The 26,436-nt window shown below is 42.6% G+C and overlaps 1 protein-coding gene across 2 annotated transcripts in view; it reads left to right on the forward strand.

Moving 5' to 3' along the window:
• Positions 1-26,101, forward strand: part of CHRNA7 (cholinergic receptor nicotinic alpha 7 subunit) — a 112,223-nt gene extending 86,122 nt beyond the window's left edge. Inside the window, exons 5-10 of one of the 2 annotated variants that reach the window (XM_027067879.2) lie at positions 8,508-8,587; positions 13,951-14,118; positions 14,885-15,079; positions 16,074-16,160; positions 19,017-19,126; positions 23,437-26,101. In XM_027067879.2, the coding sequence (XP_026923680.1) occupies positions 8,508-8,587; positions 13,951-14,118; positions 14,885-15,079; positions 16,074-16,160; positions 19,017-19,126; positions 23,437-23,955 (1,159 nt within the window). In that variant the 3' untranslated portion in view covers positions 23,956-26,101. The remainder of the gene's footprint in view (positions 1-8,507; positions 8,588-13,950; positions 14,119-14,884; positions 15,080-16,073; positions 16,161-19,016; positions 19,127-23,436) is intronic. The other variant, XM_027067880.2, reaches the window with a different exon arrangement.
• Positions 26,102-26,436: the final 335 nt, after the last annotated feature.

Genomic DNA, 26,436 nt, shown 5'->3' on the forward strand with positions numbered 1-26,436 from the left:
TATCACACAGAGTTGTTTCACTGCCCTAAACATTTTCTACCCCACCTATTTATCCCTCCCTCACCACAACCCCTGGCAGTTTTGCCTTTTCTGGAATGTCTTATAGTTGGAATCCTACATATGTAGCCTTTTCAAATTGGCCTAGTAATAAGCATTTAAGGTTCCTACATGTCTTTTCATGGCTTGTTAGCTCATTTCTTTTTATTGCTGAATAATTTCCCATTGTCTGGATGTATCACAGTTGATTTATCCAGTCACCCACTGAAAGACATCTTGGTTGCTTCCAAATTTTGGGAAGTATGGGTAAAGCTACTACAAACATCCATGTGCAGATTTTTGTGTATTACATACATAAGCTTTCAGCTCCTTTGGGTAAATACCAAGGAGTATGATTGTTGGATTGTGTGGTAAGAGTATGTTTAGTTTTGTAAAAAACTGCCAAACTATAGCCCCAAGTGACTGTACCATTTTGTATTCCCACCATTAATGAATCAGAGTTTTTCTTGCTCCATATCCTTGTCAGCATTTGGTGTCAGTGTTCTGGATTTTGGCCATCTAAGAAGTGTTTCTCATTTTAATTTGCATTTCCCTAATGACATGTGATGTGGAGAATCTTTTCTTATGCTTATTTGACATCTGTATATCTTTGTTGATGTGTCTGTTCAGGTTTCTGGCTCATTTTTTAATTAGATTGGTTTTTTTATTCCCCCTTATTGTTGAGTTTCAAGAGTTCTTTGTGTATTTTAGATTATACTCTTTATCAGGTATGTCTTTTTCAAACATTTTCTCCACATCTGAAGCCTGCAATTTCATTTTCTTGGTTAATATGTTTTGAAAAAGAAAGGAAAAGGTGGGTTTTATAGGCAAGTTCCATCTAGTGTATAATGTCAATTATGAATATACATGTATAAATCTTAACTACAATATTAGCTCACTAAATCTAGCAATAATTAAAAATAAATCCTATCAAATTTAGTTTTCTGTTAGAAATATAAGTTTTGTTTAACTTTAGAAAAATCCATTTATATGACTCATCCTATTTACAGAAAGGAGAAAAATTATGTGATCATCTTGGTAAGTGCAGAAAAATCAACTGACAGTGTTTAATACCCACTTGTGAAATAGAATAAAACTTTTGTTTTAAGTTTATTTTTTTGAGAGAGAGAGCACACATGGGCAAGCTGGCTATTGGCAGAGAGAGAGGGAGAGAGAGAGAATCCAAAGCAGACTCCTCACTATCAGCGAGGAGCTCGAACACACAAACCATGAGATCATGACCTGAGCTGAGATCAAAAGTCAGACACTTAATCAACTGAGCCACCAGGTACCCTGAAATAGAATAAAACTTAATTTCACTTGATGTAAGGTCTTTACCCATTTAAAGTTGAAACATTTAAAAGTTTCTGTATGTGGAACAAATAAGGATAATCATTGTCATCACATATCTTAACAATGGTATGAGTTTAAGTAGTAATGAAAACAAAGGAATAAAACATCAAGTATTAGAAAGGAATAAACTAAATTGTCATCATTCATAGAATATGCAATTTCTTTACATAAAAAAAAAACTTTTAGAGACTACCTAGACAAAATATATTGGATATAAGACAAGTGTAAAAATATTGAATGTATTTCTTTACCCATGTGACAATTAGAAAATGTAATTTAACAAATTTTATTTCCAATATCTGCAAGTGTTTATAAGTACCAATAAAAATAAATATAAGAAAGACCAAAATAAATGATGAGTTATATCATATTTATATGAAAATTGAATATTGCAAAGATGCCCAATTTTCCCAAACTATTCTATAAATTTAATGTGATTGCAACTGAAGTCTCAACAAGGTCTTAGTGGGAGTGGACAAGTGGATCCTGTAATTTACAATGATGAGTAAAGGGTAGGTGATGCAACATTTAAAATTTTTTTTTAAGTTTATTTATTTTGAGAAAGATAGTGAGTTGTGGAGGGGCAGGGAGGAAGGGAGAGAGAATCCCAAGCAGGCAGTACAGAGCCTGATGCAGGGCTCAAACCCAATAACCATGAAATCATGACCTGAGCTGAAGTCAGATACTTAATAGACTGAGCCACCCAGGTGCCCCAGTGATACAATGTTTAAACAAAAGAACAAAGTTGGGGGACTTACTCTGCCAAATACCAACATTTCATTATGTTGTAGTGATTAAGATGATATTGTACTAGGTCAGAGATAGTCATATAATTCAAGGAACAAAATAGGGAGCTCAGAAACTTGATACATACTGTAATAACATTTTCTTATTTATAACATGGTTATAATCCATCCAATGTTACATTCAATTATTATAATAACATCCATGTTACATGCCACTTAACATGTAAATTGGCGGATAAAGAACAGATTGAATATATTGCTCTGGAAGCTTCCAGCTGATGCCCAGATATCTGTCCCTTGGGATCTCTGACAGGTAGAAATGGCCATAAAATTTCAGTTCTGCTCAAGACTTTTTGTTCACAGACTGTGACTGGCCACATTGCTGGCAGTAGACCTTTAACATTTTAGAGTAAAATACAGAACTAAAAGTATCCCGAAAAAGGACTTACTACTCTTTTTTTTTTTTAATATAATTTATTGTCAAGTTGGCTAACATACAGTGTATGCAGTGTGCTCTTGGTTTTGGGGGTAGATTCCAATGATTCATTGCTTACGTACAACACCCAGTGTTCATCCCAACAAGTGCCCTCCTCAATGCCCATCACCCATTTTTCCCTCTCTCCTACCTCCCCATCACCCCTCAGTTTGTTTCCTGTATTTAAGAGTCTCATATTACTCTCTTTTGAAAAAAAATTCATCTATTCTAAACAGACTGTTTTCCCCTCTGAAATCTAAACATACTTTATATCAGAGATGTCTTAACATGTAATTGATAGCTTTTTTAAAAAAAGAGATTTAAAATAAATGATACCTTGATCCACTGTCTTTTGAGATAGAATGGCTCTCTATTTCTTCCCCCTTTACTTTTTTTCCTTCCAATGTTTTTATTTTATTTTTTAAAAAATTTTATTGAGATGTAATTGACCTATAACCGTATGTAAGTGTACTGTGTGCAATGTATTGATACAAATATATATTGCAATTTAATTACCACTGTAACATTAGCTAATACTTCTATCACATCACATAATCATTATTTCATTTTGTGGTAAGAACAGTTGAGATCATTTTTCATCTCCTGCTTTTCCGTCCTTCTTTCAAGGACAATGTGAGCTCAGAGGGAATGGGGCGGATTGTACATGAATCCTTATTCATTAGAGTCTTCATGAACCCACATACCTAGTGCCTACCCTCTTTGGTACAGCAGGGTGACCCTGGATTTTTTTTTTCCTCTTTCTTTCAGAATTACCTGCATGTAGAATCATAGTTTAGTGAGTATGTGGCCTGATGGGAGTTTACTTTCTGGGCTTTCTTGATGGCTGGTCACCCTGTTCTTCTCTCTCAGGGCACTGACAGCCAGACTCCAGGACCAAAGGATTCTGGGGGTGGCATGTCCAGTTTCTTTTCCTTGGCTTGAGGCTGAGCTCCTCCATGCTCCTCAGTGGGGGTCACTGCTGTAGGGCAGGCTAAGCAGGAGGCTGCACTGAGCTGGGTTCAGAGGCTCTGCTTCCCAGGCCAGGAGTCAGGGGTGGAACTAGGCACAGAGCAAGCCCTAGGGAATGGAAAACAGGAAGAAATCTAATCCCAGACCTCCAGGGTTCACCTCTGCTGGCCCGTGCCTTCAATGGCTTCTGAAAGCACAGCTTGTAATTAATTCCATAAGCATTGATTGACTCCTGGATCCTGCAGTCATAGCCACCCACAGTTTGCTCTCAAGCCTCCATGCTAGCCTTTGCTGCTGAGGCAAGTGCTAAGATAAGGTATTGGGGCAATACCTCACTCACCTCAGGGTCCAGACAAACCACACCTTCATGAAGTTTCCCTCAGTCTAGTTAACCTCCAGATATGTGATCAGATCATGCCTTCTGTTGGGGATATAGCAACTTTCCTTTCCACCTGCTGGAGTTCTGCCCATCTTTAGAGCATATCCAGATGCCCTTTCTTCCTGACCACCCCACTAAGGACATAGGGCCTGAACCCTGAATATTTAGGCTAAATATCCCTCCTGTCCGTGGTCACTTTTCAGTGACCAAGGCCCATTGCCCTTGTTGCCCCATCAGTGGTGGGGGTGGGAGCCTGTCTGCCCTTCGCTGGCTGGACAAGGACCCAGGCAGCTGGAGAGAGGAGCCCTCGAAGGTAATGAAGGGGCCATGTGCCTAAGCTGTCAAGAACTCCGTGAGCACATCGTGTTCTAATATATATTAGTATATATATTCAAACTGTTTAATACAGAAAGGTTCACATGCACAACAGAGCAGAAAGAGGAATAAACTGAGTCCTTGGACCCATCCCAACCCATGGTTATCAGTTTCTGCTGGCTGCAAGGCTGTGTTACCACATGGCCTCATGGTCATTATCTGCTGCCCCCCCATTGTACATCACTGAATGCACATAGTGCTGGGCCGGAAGCCAAACAGCACTGACACTGTCACCTCCTGTGTCACTGCAGTGGTTTCGGCTACTCATGTTTCATAGGGACTTCATTACCTGCCTTGGAGAGCTGTTTTCAGACTCAGTTTTTAGCAATAGGGCCCTTTTTCGAACTTTATCTCCAGTTATCATGGCCAAAACAGATAAAGTGGTATTAACATACAATTATTACAGGAGTTTACTTTTATATCATTTATGTATAAAATGGAAAAGAATTCTAAAACTGCCAAAAAAATATTAAGATTTGAATTTTGATAATGATGACAGAGTTACAATTCTGTTTGTCTTCAATATTCTATTTTGGTTGGACCGCATTTAAAAATCAGTGAGTCACATAGGTAAACTGTTGGCTAATGGAAACAGATTTTTATCTTGATTTTACTCATTTGTCTTGTGATCTCAAGAGTCTTCAATTAAAATTGATCCAAATGTATGGAGGAAGAGCTTGGAGGAATTTTTTTTTTTTCCTTCCAGAATTGAGTCACTGATCTAACAGATGATCACAGTCTTTGTTATAAATGTAAAAATCAGAGAAGAAACCCAAGCTTAAAATAAGCAAAACTATGTATCCTCTGTCATGAATCGCACGGTGCTCTCAGTTGTAGCTACAGAGGTGGAAACGTGCTGGTTCTGAGCTGGAATTGTAGGCTCAAATGTGAAGTTTTAAAAAGAGCAGTGCAAAACTGAAGTCTTACTGGGTAACTCATTCACAAGAGGTTTATAAATATAGCATAACCATGCCAAGAGAAGTTTTAGCTTAAACTTCCACCAAAAAAGGAGTTAAATGGGCCACATGCATTAATCCACTGGTAGGTAGTCTATTCTGAAGAGTTAAAATTTTGTAAAAATTTGAGTGGGTTTGGACTTTTATTAGCATTTTAAAATACAAGGAAATGAGACATTGGAATAAACATTTACAGAAACTCCAAAGCACATCCACAGAATCTCACGGTTCCTGAGAACTCAGTTTGAAAATCATGATATGATATAAAGTGATTTTGTGAAGGTCCACATTTTCAGTTATTTTGTGCCTAGTCCCTGTTTATCATGTGATTCATTGAGACAGTCGGGTACAGACCACAGTCAAGCAAAGAATATTTGCACCTTGAGCCTGCCCCCTCCTCCTTCTCCCTTTGCATGTGCTCAGAGTTAAGGAGGTGGGTGTGTCCTTCATCTCAAAGGATTATCCTTTTGTGGTGGCTTAGTCTCTCTCTCTTCCTTCTTCCTCTGCACATCATCACATTTCTGTTTCATATTCACACCCTGACTTTTTTTGTACAGTGTTTTCCGCAGAGTTTGTGGTTGACATTTCTTTTTCTTATTACAGTGATTTTTTTTAATGTGTCTTTAATAGAATCTGTGGTGTTTTCCAGCTTATTTCTTCTCTCCATTGCTCTGAATCTACTTGAGTCTCTTCAGAGACACCTCATATCTTGCTGTAATGTGTAAACACACCCCCTCTGTGCCTTTTCTAGGTCCACTGCACAGCTCATCATGGAAATCCATTTTCTTGATCCCTAGTTTTATTTATTTATTTATTTATTTATTTATTTATTTATTTAATAATTTTTTATTAAAAAAATTAATGTTTATTTTTGAGAGAGGGAAGGGGCAGAGAGAGGGGGAGACACTGAAACTGAAGCAGGGTCCAGGCTCTGAGCTGTCAGCACAGAGACTGATGTGGGGTTCGAACTCACAAACCGTGAGATCATGACCTGAGCTGAAGTCAGACACTCAACCAACTGAGCCACCCAGGCACCCCAATTTATTTGTTTATTTAAATATTTATTTATTTATTTTGAGAGAGAGAGCATATACACGAGCAGGGGAGGGGCAGAGAGAGGGTGACAGAATCCCAAGCAGGCTCCACTCTGTCGGCGCAGAGCCCCATGCAGGTGCTAGATCTTGAGCCATGATATCAGGACCTGAGCTGAAATCCAGAATCGGACACTTAACCCTCTGAACCACCCACCTGCCCTCATACTTAGTTTTAGTTCAAAAGTTTATTTCTTCTTTTTCAGTATTCACCCTCATTTTCCTAGAGCTCATCCTCAAGTCTAGCACGTGGGACACAAGCTCTGTAAGGCCTTTAATGTTCTTGAAGGTGCCTCTCTTTGCCTTCATGCTTGACTGGTTTCTTTCAGCCCTAGAATTTCTCTGTGTGATTTCTTTGGCCCTTCCCTCCCACCCATTGCCCCTGTTGTTTCTCCAGCAGCTGTTGAGTGAGTTCTCCTGGCCTTGTACTCTGAAGGCCCTCTTCATCAATGTCTCACATTTCATCTTTGTGATTCTTATCAGCCAGACCTCCTACCTGTCTATAAACATTTATTTCATAAGTGAAAATTTAATTTTCATATTGCTGTGTTTTACTAAATGCAATATCCTCTTGAATTATTGTGAGGATATTACTTTTTTAAGGAGCAAATTTTTTTTGTTCCTTTTGTTCACTTCTTCTTCTTGGATATTTTCTGTGTCTTTAATTGTGTCTCTCATGCGGAGTGCTGTCCTCAAATATCTTGTGACTCTGAGTTTCCCTTTCAGAGGACCTCGGGATTAGAAAAGGCTGCCCCAGCCTCTGCAGAAGTATGCAGCCTTACTACAGGTCCCCAGTTGCTAAAAGGAGAGGAACTTAACTCCTTGGTGCTAGCATTTTGACCTGACTGCCTGTATTTTCTTGAGGGAGTTCTGTTTCTTTTTATTTAAGGATAGCCAGGATTTGTTTTAATGAGGTATGCTAAGAGATGCAGACACAGAAGTAGCCGTCATGGAGGAAGCAGTTTTTATTCACAGTTCCCTAGAAACAGGAGACATAGCACACCATGCAGACCCACACAAGAAAACACCGGGGTGGGTCAGGAGGCAGAGGGAGTGAAGGGGGAACATGGGCAAGAGCCTTTGTTGTGGTTTCCATGGAATGGAACTGGTGAGGCAGGATGAGCAGAGTTAATATTGGCCAGTGTGAATAATTTCAGTGGGCTCTGGGTGATAGGGGCTGTCCCTAGCTGTCTGGTACCTGGCCCTCTGGTTATTAGAGCAGAGGGACAGAGGCCTAGAATATGAAACCCTGATAAAGGAGGTGGCTGGGGTGTGGGCTCTGGATTTGATGGTTTGCATTTGAGGGATACACTGGTGAACAAGTTGTCTGCTATCTCTGGGAACTGGCTAACCTGGGAGCGGAAGGGGGGCACACTTCATCCAGGGTCAGCAAAGTATCGTAATACAGAAAATAAAAGACATGGATATTAAGGGCTGTTGGCTTTAATTGTTGTTCTTTCTTTGTGTTTTGTGTCTTCTTCCCATCCCCTTTATAGAATTTGTTAACTGCTGGCTGCAGGAGTTTCTGAACATGTGCAGGGAGGGGGCTGGGGAGGATCTATCTAAAACTTATACCTAATTCTTCTCTCTTCACCTGCCCACATTCCCGTCATTGCTATTCATGGTACCCAGTATGCCTCTGGGCTCTGCCTATGCCTGGCAACCTCCTGCGCTTGCAGCTTCAGTCATTCAAGATGTATTGGATAAGCATCAACCAAGCATTGGGCACATTCAGGAGACTGGAACTGGAGCTTTGAGGACAGTGGATCAAAATCCATGCCTGAATGGGGCTGTCAATGGCAGAGAGCTTCTACCCTACAGATAGATAGAAATTTCTCATCTGCTCCTGTCCTATGAAACTGTCTTCAGGATTGACTTTTGCTAAGAACTTTGTTTTATATGCATATGAAAATCACAGTTCATATGAAATGAGGGGATGGTGGTGGACATTGGCCTCTACCAACCTCTGCTCTGAGATCTCCCAGGCAGGCTGTGAATGGTGGCATGACCCAAGCACGAAGAGTAGCACCTGCCAGAGCTATTCCAGCACAGTCACAACAGACCTAAGGGCATGGGAAACCCACTGCCTGGCAGTGCTGACTCATGAAATCCTTTTTGTGTTTCTAGTGCTGATGAGCGATTTGATGCCACATTCCACACCAACGTGTTAGTTAATTCTTCTGGGCATTGCCAGTACCTCCCTCCAGGTAAGATCCACTTCCTTTGTCCTCCTGTAGTTAGACAATTTCGGCATGCTTGGGGTGCTAATCCCCCAATGGTTGCTCACACTAGTGGTGGGCCTCCTTTGCCTCATTCACAACCACCCCTTGCTGTTTTCTTCCCTGTGTGCTTGCATGTATTTCCTGAACTTGATGATGCCATCTTTCCCTTTTTTTGTCTTGGGGTCATGGCTCAAACTGTCTTTGGTGGCATGTGTCGTATGTTCTTATTGTGTGCCTCATGTTCTTTAAATTGAATCCACAGTGAATGCAAGTCCCCCTTGTCAGGTCATTTTCAGTTCTCCTTAAAACCTGCAAGCTGGGCAACCTTGCCATTCTCTCCACCCATTTCAGCTCACCATTTCCCCTCCCACCAGACTGTGTATCTTGGCAGGTGCTGCTCTTCAGGTGTTGGGGCGAGATGGTGGACTTGCTGGCTTCTTGAGTGTGTGTGTTACAGAGGACTTGGGTGTTGGGTATAAGAGCAAGTGATTTCAAAGCGGGGCCCATCAATGACTTATTCCTAACTGAGCTTCTCTTCTCCTTCCCAACCAGTTGATGGTTAACTGCTTCCTGGGATTGATGTTTTTCCCAAAAGCCCATCATTTCTGTCAATTCACTGGGCCCTGGGCTGTTCACTGAATAATATAGAGCATGAGGAACCTGGGTTTTAATGCTTTGAGGCATGTAGGTATTAACAGAGTTTTAGAAATCTTTGAGATGAGTTTTTACATGTTCTTTCCAGGATTATTTCCCCACTGCAACCATTTAACTTCCTGCTCCCAGGCAATCTGCAACCACCCCCCACCTCACCACCAACACACACACACACACACACACACACACACCATACCCACACACCTACCACCCCCTGCACAACACATACATGCATACACATTACACACCACCTACCAGAAAATGTCCAGGGTTGCCCAGATTGCAGGTTTTAAGGAGAACGGGAAATGACCTGACAAGGGGGACTTGCATTCACTGTGGATTAAATTTATAGAACATGAGGCACACAAAACACCCTACATATATACCTCCCCCATACACATACATGCACCACACCACCCCCCGCATACACACACACACCTACACCACACACACACCTACACACACCACACCACCCCCCACATACACACATGCCACACTATACCCACCTACCTACCACCCCCAACACAACACACACACACACACACACACACACACATACATTATACACCATACACATACCACAAACCCCACATATACACCCCACACACATACCTCCCTCACACATACCCACACACCAACAACACACCCCCCCACATACACACACTGTACACCACACGTATACGTTCTTATTCATTTCACAGCACAGCAAAGCTGGCCTTGCCTCCTGAGTTGTTGCTTAAATGCTCTTCCTCCTTAGTGGAGGATAAGCATCCCATGGGCAGATTCCATGTTTATACACCTTAGAACCACCACTAATCAACCAGGTACCTGTCCATAAATGAATGTGTAAGTAATTAAATCCATCAAAGGCAGGTAATGCTCAATAATGTTTGTACAGACTGAAGAGCTATAGATTTTCAGGTTTCCTGTCTTAAAGCATGTACTTCCATTTTACTTTCCCCAGTTCCTTCACCCCTCCCCCAGCCCAAGCAGGCTTTCCACCTAACAGTAGGCCCCTTGGAGACTGAAGCTATGGGATGAGCCTTCCATCACATGCACAGACATTCTTTTTCACCAGGCTGTGAGTTGCAGCTTTTATTATGAGGGCTATTTTAAAAAACTATCTCCAGTAGTCATCAGTATACAAGAATATGGTCTTACAGATTGTTTTGAAGGCTGAAGCTATTTTCAGCTACAAGAAGCAGTACTCCTGAGCCCCAAGCTGCCTGTGTGCAATAGCCCCCTCTGGGGCTTCATTCCTGTGTCCCAGCCTCCATGGCCCCAGGAGCCTGGTAAGGACAGGCATGTTGTGCTGTGAGTGTGGGAGTCTTCCATACATTGGCAGGAGAAGTTTGGAGCTTTCTGGCCTGGGGCAGCAAGACTGTGCCCTGGGGGTCATGTAGAACAGATCTGGGATGATGTTCTGTTCATGTAATGAAGCACAGGCAAAAAAAAAAAAAATGTTTTGGGTACAAGATTTGAAATAGATACTTGGTTATGAAATTACCTTCTTTTCTATTTCATATTTTTATAACAGCTTTATTGAAGTATAATTTGCATATCATACAATTCACTGCTTTTAACCGCATAATTCAATGATTTTTAGTGAATTCACAGAGTTGTACAGCCATTACCACAATCTAGTGTTAGGACTTATTTTTTTAAGGTTATTTATTTTGAGAGTGAAAGTGCAAGCAAGGGAGGGGCAGAGAGAGAGGGAGAGAGACACTCCCACACAGACCCCGAGCTATCAGCCTGTAGAGCCAATATGAGGATCCATCTTACGAACCATGAGATCATGACCTGAGCCGCAACCAAGAGTCAGACACTTAACTGACTAACCCACCCAGGCGCTCCTAGAACATTTTTTATCACCCTGAAAAGATCCTTTGTGCTGGTCTGCAGTTAATCCCCATACTCACTGCCAACCTCAGGCCACCATTGATCTGCTTTCTGTCACTAGAGATTTTCTTTCTCTGGCCATTTCATAGAAATGGAATAATTCAGTTATAGAGTTACATTTTCTACAGGCAATGTAGGTTTGAAGGGATCTAGCCCATTAATGGGAGGGCAGTGTCTGTATTAACTTCCAGATGCCCATGAACATTGGGTGTAACACTGAACATCATATTTAAAGGGACTTGAGGGGACAGGAAGTTATTACCCTCTCCTAACTTGGTTGTGGGCTGAGGGTTGTGTTTGCAAGGCTGTTACATCCCTTCCTCCATTCATTATTTTTTAAATTTAGTAGCAGAAATGTACAGAGCTGACTCTGTCCGCAGGAATAGAGGCACCTTTAGTTAGCTCTTTGTGCCTTCTCTTGCCTTCTGGCCTTTCTCTGGGCAGGGAGGAGTACATGGGCATAAATTGCTAGAAGGGTTTATCTGGTCTCCTCTCTGACCTGGAAGAAATTCACTCCCAACTTGTCTTAGCTTGGACTTACTCTTTTTCTTTGTTGTTTTTTTTTTTTAATTTTTTTTACATTTATTTATTTTTGATAGAGAGAGACAGAGCACAAGTAGGGAAGGGGCAGAGAGAGAAGGAGACACAGAATCTGAACCAGGATCCAGGCTCTGAGCTGTCAGCCCAGAGCCCGACGTGGGGCTCGAACTCACAAACAGTGAGATAATGACCTGAGCCGAGGTCAGACGCCCAACGGACTGAGCCACCCAGGTGCCCCTGGAATCACTCTTTTCAATGGAAACTGTCACTTGTGCCCAAGCGCTATGCCTTCAATTTAAACTTACCAGTCTTTGTTCTGTTCGTAATCTAGAATTTAAACTAGTTAAAATTATTCCCTACATACATTTCTAGATAACCAAGTATTTTCTCAATTTTTAACATAAGGAAAATGCCCACGCTGTGCCCCCCCCCCCACCAAACAGAGACACACAAACACACAGGCACAGACACACATATTCTTTCATATTCATATCCCTTTCATATTCTGCTTCTAAATAAACCCTTTGTCATTTTTATCAATTTCTCTGGGATTTTTTTCTATTCTTCTTTCTTATTATTTAGAGATTGAAGATACACAGGCATGGCAAGTTTACAGAACTTCTAATTCTTTGCACAGAAATCCCTCAGAACAGTCTTTGATGGAGCATAAAGGTGTTGTCTTTGAATTTAAAAAAAAAAAAAAAAAAAAAACAAGAAAGCTTCACCCAAGTTTTCTTTCTAGACATCTCCCAAAAATGTCCAAGCTTATTCTGGACAGGTCTAGCTGTAGTTTGGAGGAGAAGGGGCTGAATGCTTCTCTACTCACCCCTAGTCTAGATGCCCAGAAGCCTACGTCACCTCCTCTCGAAGGGAACACAGGTGGGTCAGAACAATGTGTGCATGAGGCCCTCCTTAAAAAGACGTGCTGAAATCATAAGTAATGTATTGTATAACTCGTCAGCCCTTTCCTAGGCCATGAAGAATAGGCACTGCATATTATGAACAGCATATTGAGGATCGAAATCAAAGGATTGCTCTGTATGTATGTATTTATTTATTTGAATTATTTATATTTTAAATTTAAAAATATATTTTTTATATTTAAAAATTTTTAAACATTAATATATTTATTTTTGAAGGAGAGAGAGAGCATTGCGGGGGAGGGGCAGAGAGAGAGGGAGACACAGAATCTGAAGCAAGCTCCAGACTCTGAACTGTCAGCACAGAGCTCAATGCAAGCGTTTGAACTCATGAACCGCGAGTTCATGACCTGAGTTGAAGTCAGACACTTAACTGACTGAGCAACCCAGGCGCCCCTGTATTTTTTTGTATTTTAAAATATATTATTTATATTTTAATTTTTTTCCAGCTTCATTGAAGTACAGTTGGCAAATGAAAATGTAATGAGGTGTACAACATGATGACAATGTACATATACATTGTAAAATGATTTCCACAATCAAGTTAACATATCTATCCCCTCACATGGCTGAGTTTGGTTTTGCTTTCCATGAGAATGTTTAAGATCCACTCTCTTAGCAAATTTCAAGTATACGATATTTTTAACTAGAGTCAGCATGTAGTACATTTGAGCCTTAGAACTTACTCATCTTGTAACTGAAAGATTGTCCCCTTTGACCAACCCCTCTCCGTTTCCCCACCACCCCCAGCTCCTGGCATTTCAACACTTCTGTGAGTTCAGTTGTTTCCTTTTTTTTTTTTTTTTTTTTTTCAAAATCTACATATGAGATCACATAGTATTTGTCTTTGGTTTATTTCACTTGGCACAGTGCTCTCCAGCTTCACCCTTGTTATTGCAAATGACAGGATTTCCATCTTATTTTAAGGCTGAATAGTATTATCCATTGTGTGTGTGTGTGTGCGTGAGAGAGAGAGAGAGAGATTTGATAATCTTTGCCTTTATTTATTTGTCCATCAATGAATACTTAGGTTGATTCTGTGTCTTGGCTATTGCAAATGATGCTGTAATGAACATGATGAACATGGGAGTGAAGATATCTCTTCCAAGTAATGATTTTGTTTCCTTCAGATATATACCCAAAAGTGGGGTCATTGGATCATATAGTAGTTCTATTTTTAATTTTTTTAGGAATCTCCATACAGTTTTCTTAATGACTGCACCAGTTTACATTCCCACCAACAGTATGAGATGCTGTGTATTTAAAGCAGTCACCTTCCATTTTAGTCACCTTCCATTTCAGTTTTTCTGGCCGTTTTCATTGTCCACGTAGGCATATTCAAGAGCTCCTGTTACATTGATGTGCGCTGGTTCCCCTTTGATGTGCAGCAGTGCAAACTCAAGTTCGGGTCCTGGTCCTACGGAGGGTGGTCCTTGGATCTACAGATGCAAGAGGCAGATATCAGCGGCTATATCCCAAACGGAGAATGGGACCTTGTGGGTAAGTCTAGCAAAGACATGAGACCAGTGGCCTTGTAGAAAGCCACTTTATTCCTGTGCTGGCTTTAAAAGTTTGGGATTTTCCACTCTGCTTTTCAGTGTGAACATTTATTGAACCCTGCAGCAATCTCTGTAATTTACTGAGAGCTATACAATGAGAACAACAACCAAAAAAAAAAAAAAAAAAAATAGAAAATTCAATGCTTTCCATGAAAAGTATGTAGTTAAACAAGTCAGTGCTAGTATAGGCATCTTTATATTAGAATCTGCTCCATTCCTAAAATCAGGCTGGACAGTAAATTGCAATTCGTGGGAAACTATATTTGATGATTTTAAATAGAAAAACAATAATTACATTTATAATGGTGTAAAGCTTATAATGTATTATTTATAATCCTGGTGTCTTAGTCCCTTCAGGCTGCTATAATGGAATACCATAGACTGGGTGGCTTATAAACAATAGAAATTTATTTCTCACAGTTCTGAAGGCTAGAAGTTTAAGATCAAGGCACTGGCAGATCTGGTGTCTGCTGAGGGCCTGCTTCCTGATTCATAGATGGCTGTCTTCTGGCTGTGTTCTTACATAGAAAAGATTAGGGAGTTTTCTGGGCCTCTTTGAATAAACAAATAGTTTATTCAAACACTGATTATCCAGGTTTTTAGCACTCAACAAACCCCATGGTCATTTGTGTGATATGCTCATTAAAATAAACAAGCAGGGTAATTTTATTCAGACAATGGTTCCTTCCCACCCCCTGCTAATGGAGGAATCCCAGGCAAGCGGAGTGAGAAGTTCTATGAGTGCTGCAAAGAGCCGTACCCAGACGTCACCTTCACAGTGACCATTCGCCGCAGGACCCTCTACTATGGCCTCAACCTGCTCATCCCCTGTGTGCTCATCTCTGCTCTGGCCCTCCTCGTCTTCTTGCTCCCTGCAGATTCTGGGGAGAAAATATCCCTGGGTAAGTGTCCTGATCTTGGGTGGGAGTCTGCAACAGGACAGGAGGCCTTGCCTCCAGGTCAGTGCTGTAGGGATCACTGTGGACAGTGCAGGACTTGTCACGGCTCTGGGTGCAGAGATGTTGCAGAGCCTTCTTGGTGCATCACACACTGACCTGCCAGCCCAGGACATCTTCCCGATACCACAGGCTCCTGATCTAGGCTCCATGCTGGATGTCCATGCCCTCCTGAGAATCTGAAGGATCCTGTGATCCTGCATAGAATATAAAAATGCCCAGGGAGAGACTACTGAGTTCTGTCCTGAGGGGCCTTGCTTTCTCCTCTCCTGCCACCCAATCCTGTTCCTTGGTAGCAACTGACCAGCATTTGTTATGGACAGGGAACAGTTTAGTCTAGTACCAGTTTGCATCTGTATATTGCTGTCCACAGGGTGATTCCTTAAGATCCAATACAAAGATAAGAAAACTAAGATTTGTAATGGTGAGATGAATTTCTCAACATCTTAAAGAGTTACCAAGGCCATATTTAGTACATGTAGAAATCATCCTCAAACCCGTATCTTAAGTGCAAGGCTCAGACACGTTAAGTGACTTATCGAAGTAAATAGCAAAGTCAAGACCAAAACCCAGGTCTTTGGATAGCATGTTTTTTTGTTTTTGTTTTGTTTTGTCATGCTATATGAAACTACCTCTAGATCCTAGTGTAATAAAGAAAACGAGACATACTTGTGTTCAGTTCCGTAATTCATTTTGTATTGTTGTTCTAAAATTCTGGCTCCTAAACTTATCTCTATCTAGGACTCTGGTAAATGATGAGAAGTCCCCAGAAAAAATGGCCATCCCTATATGTACAGAGAATTCTGCATCTAGTTTCAGGATGTCACTGACCCCTCCCCCATACCTCTGTAGTTATTTGGATGTCAGGTTAGGCACAGTTAAGTGGAATTGAGTCCCTATAATCTGTTCTATCTCAGGCACCTTTGTGTTTATGTTTCAGGGATAACAGTTTTACTCTCTCTTACTGTCTTCATGTTGCTGGTGGCTGAGATCATGCCTGCGACATCTGACTCAGTGCCCTTGATAGGTAAGCAAGTGTTGGGCCTCTCTTGAAGACACAGACTTAGAGAGTACCCAGGATTTCCTAGCATGGAAACAGAGCATAAATCTGTCCTCCGTGCCCTGAAGAGCCCCCAATCCTCTCTTTGCCATAAGGAGTGACTGTACCTATAGTGACTATATACCTATAGTGACTATAACTATACCTTGAGTCATTGTTTTTCCACAAATTCTTTGCCAAAATGTAAGGATCTCACATTTTAACTCTTAGCCGTTGTTTCCTGAGATACCTCAATGTCTCTGTATAAAGTTAAAGCTTGTGAGGAAATGTAAACAGGACAAATATATTTATATTTTGGCCAAGACAGATGTAAGGCATGACTTTCTGCCCAGGGCAGGATGGCAGAAATAGAAGACAGCATCACTTGTTGCTACACCCCTCTCTGGATTGGAATAAGCAGGAACATGCAAAGGGGTGCTCAGTGGTCTAGTGGTTAGGATTGGTACTCTCACCAATAGCCAGGGTTCCATTCCTGGTTAGGGAATCAGACCTCCAGCCAGTTTTGAGAATGGGAAGCAAACATTCTGACAGTGGATATTAGGTTTAATATAAGAATCCCTACTCTAGTTTGGTGATGGAGATCAGAAACAGGAAAGGAGTCTATGATTATTCCTGTTGACCCATGCCACCTGAGGGCTGCCATATGTGGTTAATTAGGGAGGACAGGAGTAGGGGAGCTTATATGGATACTCCCAGGCTTCACAAACTAAGAAGCCAAGGCTCATCTTTGTGGAGTTCCCTTAATGTGTAATAGTTTGGCCAGAGAGAGTAATTGTTGGTATGAAAAGCCTTTGTGGGTGTTCCTAGTTCTCTCAGTACCATCCAGAGAGCAAGGAACCATGTTTCAACTTGAGTGTCTGACCCCATTATTTCTACCTTCCAACACAATACTTTCAATAGAGACTTTCAGCAGAAAGCACTCCCTGTGGGGCAGTTGGCAGAAACTGCCTTGACTGATGAACCAATGGAGAAAAAGCATGGTTGATGCATAGCCTATTTCTAGAACGATGTGATGCTGTTGGCCTCTGACCTCTGTTGTTGAGACTTCAGCTTGACCATGGACACCTCCACAAGTCATTGTATTAGTCTTCTAGGGAGACCACAATAAAATTTCACAGACTAGGTGGCCTACACAACATAAATATATTTGCTTACAGTTCTGGGGGTTTGGAAGTTCAAGATCAAGATGCCAGAAGGTTTGAGATCTTCTGAAGCCTCTCTGCTTTACTTGCAGATGACCACCTTCTTGCTGTGTCCTCACATTGGTCTTGCTGGGTGCATCCTTGGTACCCCTTTGTATGTCCAAATTTCCTGTTCTTATAAGGACACCAGTCATAATGAATCAGATCCCACTCTAAGAACCCCATTTTAACTTAATCATCTCTTTAAAAGGATGGCCTTCAAATACAGTCACAATCTGAGGTACCACGGGTTAGAGCTTCCACATATAAATTTAAGGAGGCCACAGTTCAGCCCATACCAGTAAGAGTTTTGTTTACTACCCTTCCCTTTCTTAGAAATCCCTGATGCTAACTGTAAGCCTCAAATGTCCATCTCTGGCAACTCCTCACCAAGGTACCTCTTGGTCTCCACAGTGGGGCAGTGAGTTCCTTCCTGCCTGGAGAGAAGGAAGTGTTCTTAACCAGGTGTGTGGCCACACGCTTAGCCTCTACACCAGAATGTCTTCTGCTTAGACCTCACCCCCCTTGAGCTGAAAGCCACACCAAAGTTCTAATAATCAGAGTTGCTGATCAAGGAATGTCTTCCTTGTGTCAGACTTTCTCCTAGATCCTGGGCTCATATAATTGCTAATTCTTGCACCAACCCTGCAAAGAATGCACTGCTTGCTATCCCTGTTATACTGGTGAATAACCTAAAGCCCAAACAGGCTGAGTAGCCTGTGTAAACTCACAGATGGCAGCCACTGGATGGGGGCAGGGGGTTGGGGGAGGGCTGTTTTGGATGCTCCATGCTGCTTCTCCTTGGGGCCAAGATGGAGAAACCCATTCTTGCCCATCAGAGCTGAAGCTAATGTTCTCCTGGAAAGTCACTGCCTTCCACATCTTCCTCACACCAACTGGCACCTCCTCCTATCTCTCATTAGATGGGGCCAGACTCATTTTCTTAACTTTTTTGTTTTTAAATGTTTATTTATTTATTTTGAGAGAGAGAGAGAATGAGCAGGGGAGGGGCAGAGACAGAGGGAGAGACAGAATCCCAAGCAGGCTCCCCACTGTCAGTGCAGAGCCTGATGCGGGTTTTGAACTCATGAATCATGAACTGAGCCGAAATCAAGAGTCAGACGCTTAACCAACTGAGCTACTGGGTGCCCCAGCCTCATTTTCTCCACTAATACTAGCTATCCAGGCCTCATAAGACAGCCGGTGATGTCCAGGTTTGCCCTTGTTCCATCCCCACCCCCAGCACGTTCACAGCCTGTAGTCATCCCTGTGGTGACCACACCCTCACCACCCAAGTGTTTTCAGTTCCATGACAGTCCACATCCTTTATCCTGGGAACAATCATTTCAGCATCTGGTGATCTGCCTCAATAAAGGAGGCAATGGACGGAGTTCAAAACAGTGTAGTTAGGTAGGCCAGGCTGCTTTCGTGGACAGGAAACCAGGTCTCTGTGCTCTGGGCTGGCCTCTGCCTGCCAGGAATGTGGACAGGAGTCTGCAGGCCTGGAGGTGGCCCTGCCCTGCTCTTGGATTCCTCATCCAGCCCCAGGCAATCAGTCACCGCCGTCTGGGTCTGCCTGCCACCCTGTGATAATTGTGCCATGGAGGCCCCAGGTCTCACCCTGTGTCTCTTGTCTCTGCAGCCCAGTACTTTGCCAGCACCATGATCATCGTGGGCCTCTCTGTGGTCGTGACAGTGATTGTGCTGCAGTATCACCACCACGACCCCGATGGCGGCAAGATGCCCAAGTGGGTGCGTTCCTCCTGTGCTTCACCACAGGGAGTCAGGGCTCCTCCCCAAGGGAGGCTCTAGGAATGATTTATCTATCTGAAAAATCCCACACACAGCCCAGCATTCCTAAACAGAACCATATTTCTCATAGCACCCCACCCATCTACATTATTGCATGGTCTATATGTAGAGGACAGTTCTGGTGAGCATGCTCTTAGGCTCCCATGGCATTGTTCTTACAATCGGACATTCCAGAAGAGGGCTCACACACAGACTGCTCTGTACATTTTGCTACCATAGTGTTTGTGAAACTACTTTTTGCATGTACACCACAGAGAACTGTGCAGTGGTTGGAAGCAACAGACAAGATAAGCACACAGCCATGTGGTTGGATCTTCCAAACAGAATGAGGAGTAATAGGGTAAGAAAGAGTGAGCCATGTAATAACCTGTGTAGTCAATATATGTAGGAATGTAAACTTACCACAGGCCTATAAAATAAAGGTTAGTAGTTACCAGTGGGGAAGGGAGTATAGGATGAAAGCTAAAGGATGAAAACCAAATGATTGAATACAACAGCCTGTTGTGTCAGCCCAGAGCATGCCACACCTTCCCAGCACCTGCTTAGCACCGGCACGCAGGCTGATGCTTACCTAGTCACATGCTGTGCTCCTTAGGAGTCCAGTATCTGACGCTCACCTGACACTCAGGAAACCTTGATTAAGGCCACATGGGTCCTGGGCTTTCCTCACCTTACACCCAAGGCAGGGGAGGGATGCCCCCCACCCAAGATACTTACTTGGGCCCTGCAATCCTTCCAGTCTTCTTGCCCAGAGAGCATAGCCTAAGGGCAGTAGGAGCTAAAGGAGCCTCTTATGTGAAAACAAGATTGTTTTTCTTTGGAGATCTGTAACCTTGCATCCAAGTTCAGAAAGGAGTCTAGGACTCACCAACTTGCTAAAATGCAGCTGCAAGAAGCAAGATGCATTTTGTGAACCTCCAGCAACAGGGAGTTTCCAGGCCTTCTAAAAATATTCATTGTGCAATAATTTACAGTTACCCAAAAGTGAACTTAAGAAAAACTACTTAAAAAAAAATGGCTTTACCAAGTTAATGTGTCCTCTTAGATTCTCTTCCAAAGGAAATTCTTACACTTAACAAAAACTTTCTCTCATAGCTCATTGCATCAGCAGTAGAGTGAGCTCCCAGAAATGGTGTTATCTCCCACACACGTCTAATCACTGTAGTCCGTTGGCTTGTTTTCAGAAGGTGCCCTCATTAAAAGCTGGGACACATCTGTCCACATTAACCTGCATTCTCATCTGACTTTTATAACCCTGACACACTTTCTGTCTACCCATCCTTCCATTTGAAATAAGTAATACAGTTACGTGTTCCCAAAGTCGAAATAAAAGTAAAATTGTAAGGAAGAATATCAGCTCTCATCCCTGCCCGTCACTCTGATTCCACCACCAATATTGATGGCCATTTCAATTAATTCTTCCATTATCCTTCAAGTGTTTATTTATGCAAATGTAAAGCTAAAAATGTATATTATTATTTCTTATGTTTAAGACATGAAGGAAAAACAATTTTACCAACCTGGTAGTACTTTAGTATCCAGAAAAATATCTTTTTTTAAAATTGTTTTTAATTTTAAATTTAAATTTTGAGAGACAGAGAGCACAAGCAGGGGAAGGGCAGAGAGAGGAGACACAGAATCTGAAGCAGGCTCCAGGCTCCAAGCTGTCAGCACAGAGCCCAACATGGGGCTTGAACTGATGAACAACAAGATTATGACCTGAGCTGAAGTTGGACGCCTAACCAACTGAGCCACCCAGGCGCCCCCAGAAAGAAAATCTTAATTAAGACGATATGCTAATTATTCACCTCTCAGCACAAATGTGTCCAAACCAATGGCTGCAAATGAAACATGAAGCTTGTATGTCTTGCTTTCAATATATATACCCTACTGCATTTTTCTTTCTTTCTGTGTGTATTTGAAACATAAACAGCCTCCAAGGAACTTTTATTATGATGTGTTGCTATGAAGAAGATACTGCTGGTGCAGCGGCATTATGTGACATTTGCACAGCCAGACACAAAACCATAACCTAATAGAAGAGGTCATGAGCACAGTTTGATAAGTGCCAAGAGGATAATTTCATCTTTTGAGATGCTTTATCCTTGAAAGCTAATGATTCAGGCCATGGAATTCAAAATAGACCTGGCAGCATGGATAATATTAGTTTGAGATGTGCCCCAGGGTATGCACAAACACCCCCTGTCCCCCCCCCCCCCACCACCACCACAGACACACCTGGCCTTAGCTCTCCGTGTGCACAGTTGCCTCTGGGTTTGGACACATTCAATGCCCACTGCACTCCCTTGAGCTCTGGTTCAGTCTTCCCTGTGCCTTCAAAGTGAGGGTAGGGGGTGGGCTGAAGTCACAGGTGTTTTGAGGAAGACATTGTAGACCCTTTTACAGATGAGGCTGTGGAAGTCTAAACACGTAAGTAACTTGCTTACTATGTGACCTTGAGCCAATTTATTAGCCTCTTTAAAGCCTCTGTTTCTTTGTCTGTAAAGTGGGGAGATTATACTCACTTCACAGAACCTCTGAGAGGCCCAAGTGAAATGGCATGCCTTAGGAGCCTCCTGTGGAGGGACACATGTGGGGCCATGTGGCCCTGTCCCTTAATGATCACAGAAAACCCTCCAGGGTCTACAAAAAGCCCTTTCCAGGCTCTGGAGGTTTGTCCATAGAGTGTGGGCAGGATATATAGACTGCCATCTGCTATGAACAAAAGGTTATCTTTACAGCTTAAGTGAACCTGCTCTTATGCCTTCTTGTTCTTTCATTACCTTTCTCCAGACCGGTCTATTGCAGTTATCTCTGATAAGATGTTATAAAAACGATTACCAAGAAAGTGCTGCAGGCATGAACTTCACAACTTACTGCCTAAACTTATAGATGTGAAACATACCTGCTATGTTGCTGATGGAGTTCGCCCACAATCATAAACCAAAGTTAAAATCAATATCTGGATAATTTCAGGGAAAGAGCCTACTTTTCACACACTTGTCTAAATAGGCTTCCAAGAATTTTTTTTTTTTTAATCTGGATTGAGTCTTCACATGGCTCCCTTCTTTTCATTAAAGGGAAAACAAGAAAGATCAGTGATTTCTCTCGAGCATCTTGTATGCATGTGGGCGATATATGTTGATAAAACACTTTAAACCAGAGATTGACAAACTATGGCCTTGATGGTCAAATCTGGCCCACCAATTGTTTTTGCAAATAAAATGTTATTAGAAAAAAGCCACGTTTGCTTCTTTACATGCTTTCTATGACTATTTTGTACTTTATTAGCAAAGCCAAGTAGTTGCAATGGAGACCTTATGGACTTTATTGTGTGGCCCTTTAAAGATAAAGTCTGCCAACCCCTGCTTTAGATTTTTCCAAGTACTTTCCCACATATCATGTTACTCAGTCTTCACTGTGTCCTGATGAATTAGGTGAGAGATTCCTAAACTTCCCTGGTTCACAGCACCTTTAGTGTTTCAGGGATCTTTTCACAGCCCCCCGGGGCAAAACAAACAAACAAACAACCTAATGACTCTCTCTATTACATTAGTCAAAACAACTTAATAAGTATTTATGTCCTGACCACTTAGCACCTGTTGGTACAGCACAACCTCTCAAATCTTAGGAGCACACTACCCTAATTTCCTGTCCCATGTTGGCTTTCTTGGCACTTGCTTTTCATCAGGACAACAAAAACTGCTTTGTAATGATATGTCATCACTGCAAGGGATCTGGTGTCTCAGTCTGGACTGCTTCAAGTTAGGCGTTCATGCAGCATCTGAGAGGTGTCACAGGGTCACCCTTGAAAATCTTTAAATCTCCAGGGGTGTGCCATGGGACACTGGGGTGCCTTACAGGCAGTTAGGTATGATGGCTGTTAGTTACAGTTGAGGAAAGATTGGAGAAGGAAAATGGTCTTATTCACACAGCTCAGGCAGGACTCTCCTAAGATAACCCTCGCTTCCCACCTGCTTATCTGTCCAGAGATTGCTGTGTGTCTGCCACTGAGAATTCACTCAATCCTGGGGGGGCCTTTCTGCATTGCCTTCATCTGCGTAGCTCACATTTGACTCAACCATTGTAAGGCGTTGGCACTGCCTGCCTGTGGAAACTCACCCCGGAAGGAGCAGGGGCATGTCACCCTTCGGGTCCACTAAGTAGGGCTGAGGTCCTAGGATCACCTTGCTGTTAGGATCAGCTGAGGCTCACCACCCACCCTGCTAACTGCCCCGTTGTCTCCCCAGACCAGAGTCATCCTTCTGAACTGGTGCGCATGGTTCCTGCGCATGAAGAGGCCCGGGGAGGACAAGGTGCGGCCGGCCTGCCAGCACAAGCCGCGCCGCTGCAGCCTGGCCAGCGTGGAGATGAGCGCGGTGGCAGGGCCACCGACCACCAACGGCAACCTGCTCTACATCGGCTTCCGCGGCCTGGACGGTGTGCACTGTGCCCCCACCCCCGACTCAGGCGTCGTGTGTGGCCGCATGGCCTGCTCCCCCACGCACGACGAGCAGCTCCTACATGGCGGGCAGCCCCCCGAGGGGGATCCCGACCTGGCCAAGATCCTGGAGGAGGTCCGCTACATTGCCAATCGCTTCCGCTGCCAGGACGAGAGCGAGGCCATCTGCAGTGAGTGGAAGTTTGCCGCCTGCGTGGTGGACCGCCTGTGTCTCATGGCCTTCTCCGTCTTCACCATCATCTGCACCATCGGCATCCTGATGTCCGCCCCAAACTTCGTGGAGGCTGTGTCCAAAGACTTTGCTTAATCTGGTTCTGGTCCCCAGCATGTAGGAAAACGCACAGACAGGTGATGTCATTAGCTTGGGGATAATTTGGGGTGCTAATCCCATAGCCACACCAAACGTGAGGACACTGATGTACCCGTAGCTGTCAGTCATGTCGTTACAGTCTCCTTGTTCCTTTCAGTAATAGGATCTCAGCACGTTTTTGTTTCATCCTCTTAGAGGGGCTCCTTGATATCCTTGGAACATCCTTAGGGTCCCCAGAACCACTGAGAGGTCATTTTGCCCATTCCCCAGTGCCTGGTGAGCCCTTTAGAGAGGTCAGAGTGGCTCAGGACTGCCAAGGGAAGCCTGTACACCTGGTTTGCATGCCTGCATGTCACTTGCCAAGAAGGCCTACATGAAAATTCAACATATGCTTTTGCCTGTTTACAAACCTAGATTGAAAAAAATAATAATAATAATAAGCTGCAGTCACTAGATCCATTCAAATTATTGCTCAAAGGAAACAAAACTAAAACTAAAAACCTAACTGCTGGTGTTTTCTGCAATTCAGGTTTTATTTTTCTCTACCATAGACAGTTGGTAGAGAGAAACAGTTTTACGCTGTTCCTACATTTTAAAACACACACACACACACACACACACACACACACACACACACACACACAGTTGATCTTATAAATTATGCTTTTACCAGCCTGAGTCCTGCCAGTCTACCCTGTGGAGGGAATTAGGACAGACACAGATGTGTGTTGATTCTGAACTAGGACTAGATCCAGGCAAGTCAGAGGGATTGCTATAGCTCCTAGTGACTCACATTTCCTGTGCTGCCCCCAGACACTGGGGACTTGAGTCTGCTCTATTCTGAAACACCCAAAGGGCAAATAGAGTTCTATTAGAATTACCAGCCCTGTGTAATAGAGGTTAAATTAAACCAGCTATGTATTTCTTTTTTTTTTAATAATATATTAGATATTTCACATGTACTAGAGTTGATTAGTGTTAGAAACTTGTGAGTCCATACAAATGCACAACATAAAGTGAAAATATGCCAAGCTTTTCTTTATGTGTCAAGGCCAGGGGCAAGGTCTGGGACATCTTCTCGTTCCCTGTATGGCAGGAACTGGGAAGGGAATGATGTGGCCACTGGCTTTCCTGGATGAAAGGCCAATGGAAGTCAACAGAAGGGGCTGGCAGGCTAAAAATGGCTATACAACCAGTAACTCCAGTCTCTGATTTTTAGGGATCTGCTTACCCACAGCTCATCTACCCCAGTGTTAGCCCAGAAAGGTGGCTTGAGCAGGTAGATTCCCTGGAGATAAGTGTTTTGAAAGCCAGGGAAACTTTAATTTTAAACCTACGTGGTGACATGGTTCACCACTTAACATAATCCAGCTGACAAAAGTCACTTTGCCTTTTCCCATTCTCCTTATTTTTTAATGACAGGAGAGGGAAACACAACAGAACCTCTCCTGTTCTATTGTTTCATATAGTAATTGCTCAGAGCTCAAAACTACAGAAGGCTTTGAGCTCCTGGGGATCTTTAATTTGCTTCTAACCCCTGAAATGGGTATATATTATGAGGGAAGATTAGATTTTCAGAGGAAAAGAAATTGCATACCTTTCTCCAGCCATTTATTTCACTCATTTCTGGGTAATGAGCATGGATTGGTTTGCACTGAGGAATATGGAGGCTTGGTGCATGCTCTGTGGGCACGTAAGCTCTGTGGAGGCTTGTGCATGTGGGCGCGTGAGCACTGATTGCAGCTGCAGAGAGGATACCTTGTTTATAAGGCGGTTGATAAATAAAAGCATTCCAGCATCACACCATTGGGAGTATGGCTGTTCTCAGAGTTTACCCATTCTACATGGGATAGATGAACAATGCACAATCTTTTCTTTTTGTGTTTATTTTTTTTCTATTTTAGAAATCAGTAAAGGTGTTTTGATATCTAAGAGAATGTTTCATTTGTTACTGCTATCTGAAAATTAATGTCTACAACATTTTTCCTTGGAAAAAACCTTTTTTGGTTTTGTATTTTATACGGAAAAACATAAAAAAGCAAATAAAAGTATGTTGACCACTAAAATAATGCTCTGCCATTTTAAAAAGTAATAATAAGGAAAAGATGCACATGTAGTAAAAAAAAAAAAAAAGAGAGAGAGAGAAAGAAAGAGCAAGCAAGAAAAAGAAAAGAAAAACATGAATGGCCACAGGGACCACCTATGAGTGAGCTTCTGAGGACTAGGAGGCATTTCCAGAAGGGAAGAAAAAGAAAGGGAAGGAGGCCAGGAGAGGGAGAAATGGAGTGTGGAAAGAGACTCCTTTTTTTTTTTTTTTTTACCACTCATGCTATGCACACAGCACTCTGTACTTCGCTTTCTGCACTTAGTGTTTTATCTTTACATAACAACATATAAAGATCTACCTCATTCTTCTTAATAGCTGCTTGGCATACCATTGTCTCAGTGGATGTAATTTCTTTGGTTAGTCTATTAGTG

This window comes from Acinonyx jubatus, chromosome B3 (assembly GCF_027475565.1).
Source record: "Acinonyx jubatus isolate Ajub_Pintada_27869175 chromosome B3, VMU_Ajub_asm_v1.0, whole genome shotgun sequence".
Taxonomy (NCBI): Eukaryota; Metazoa; Chordata; class Mammalia; order Carnivora; family Felidae; genus Acinonyx; species Acinonyx jubatus.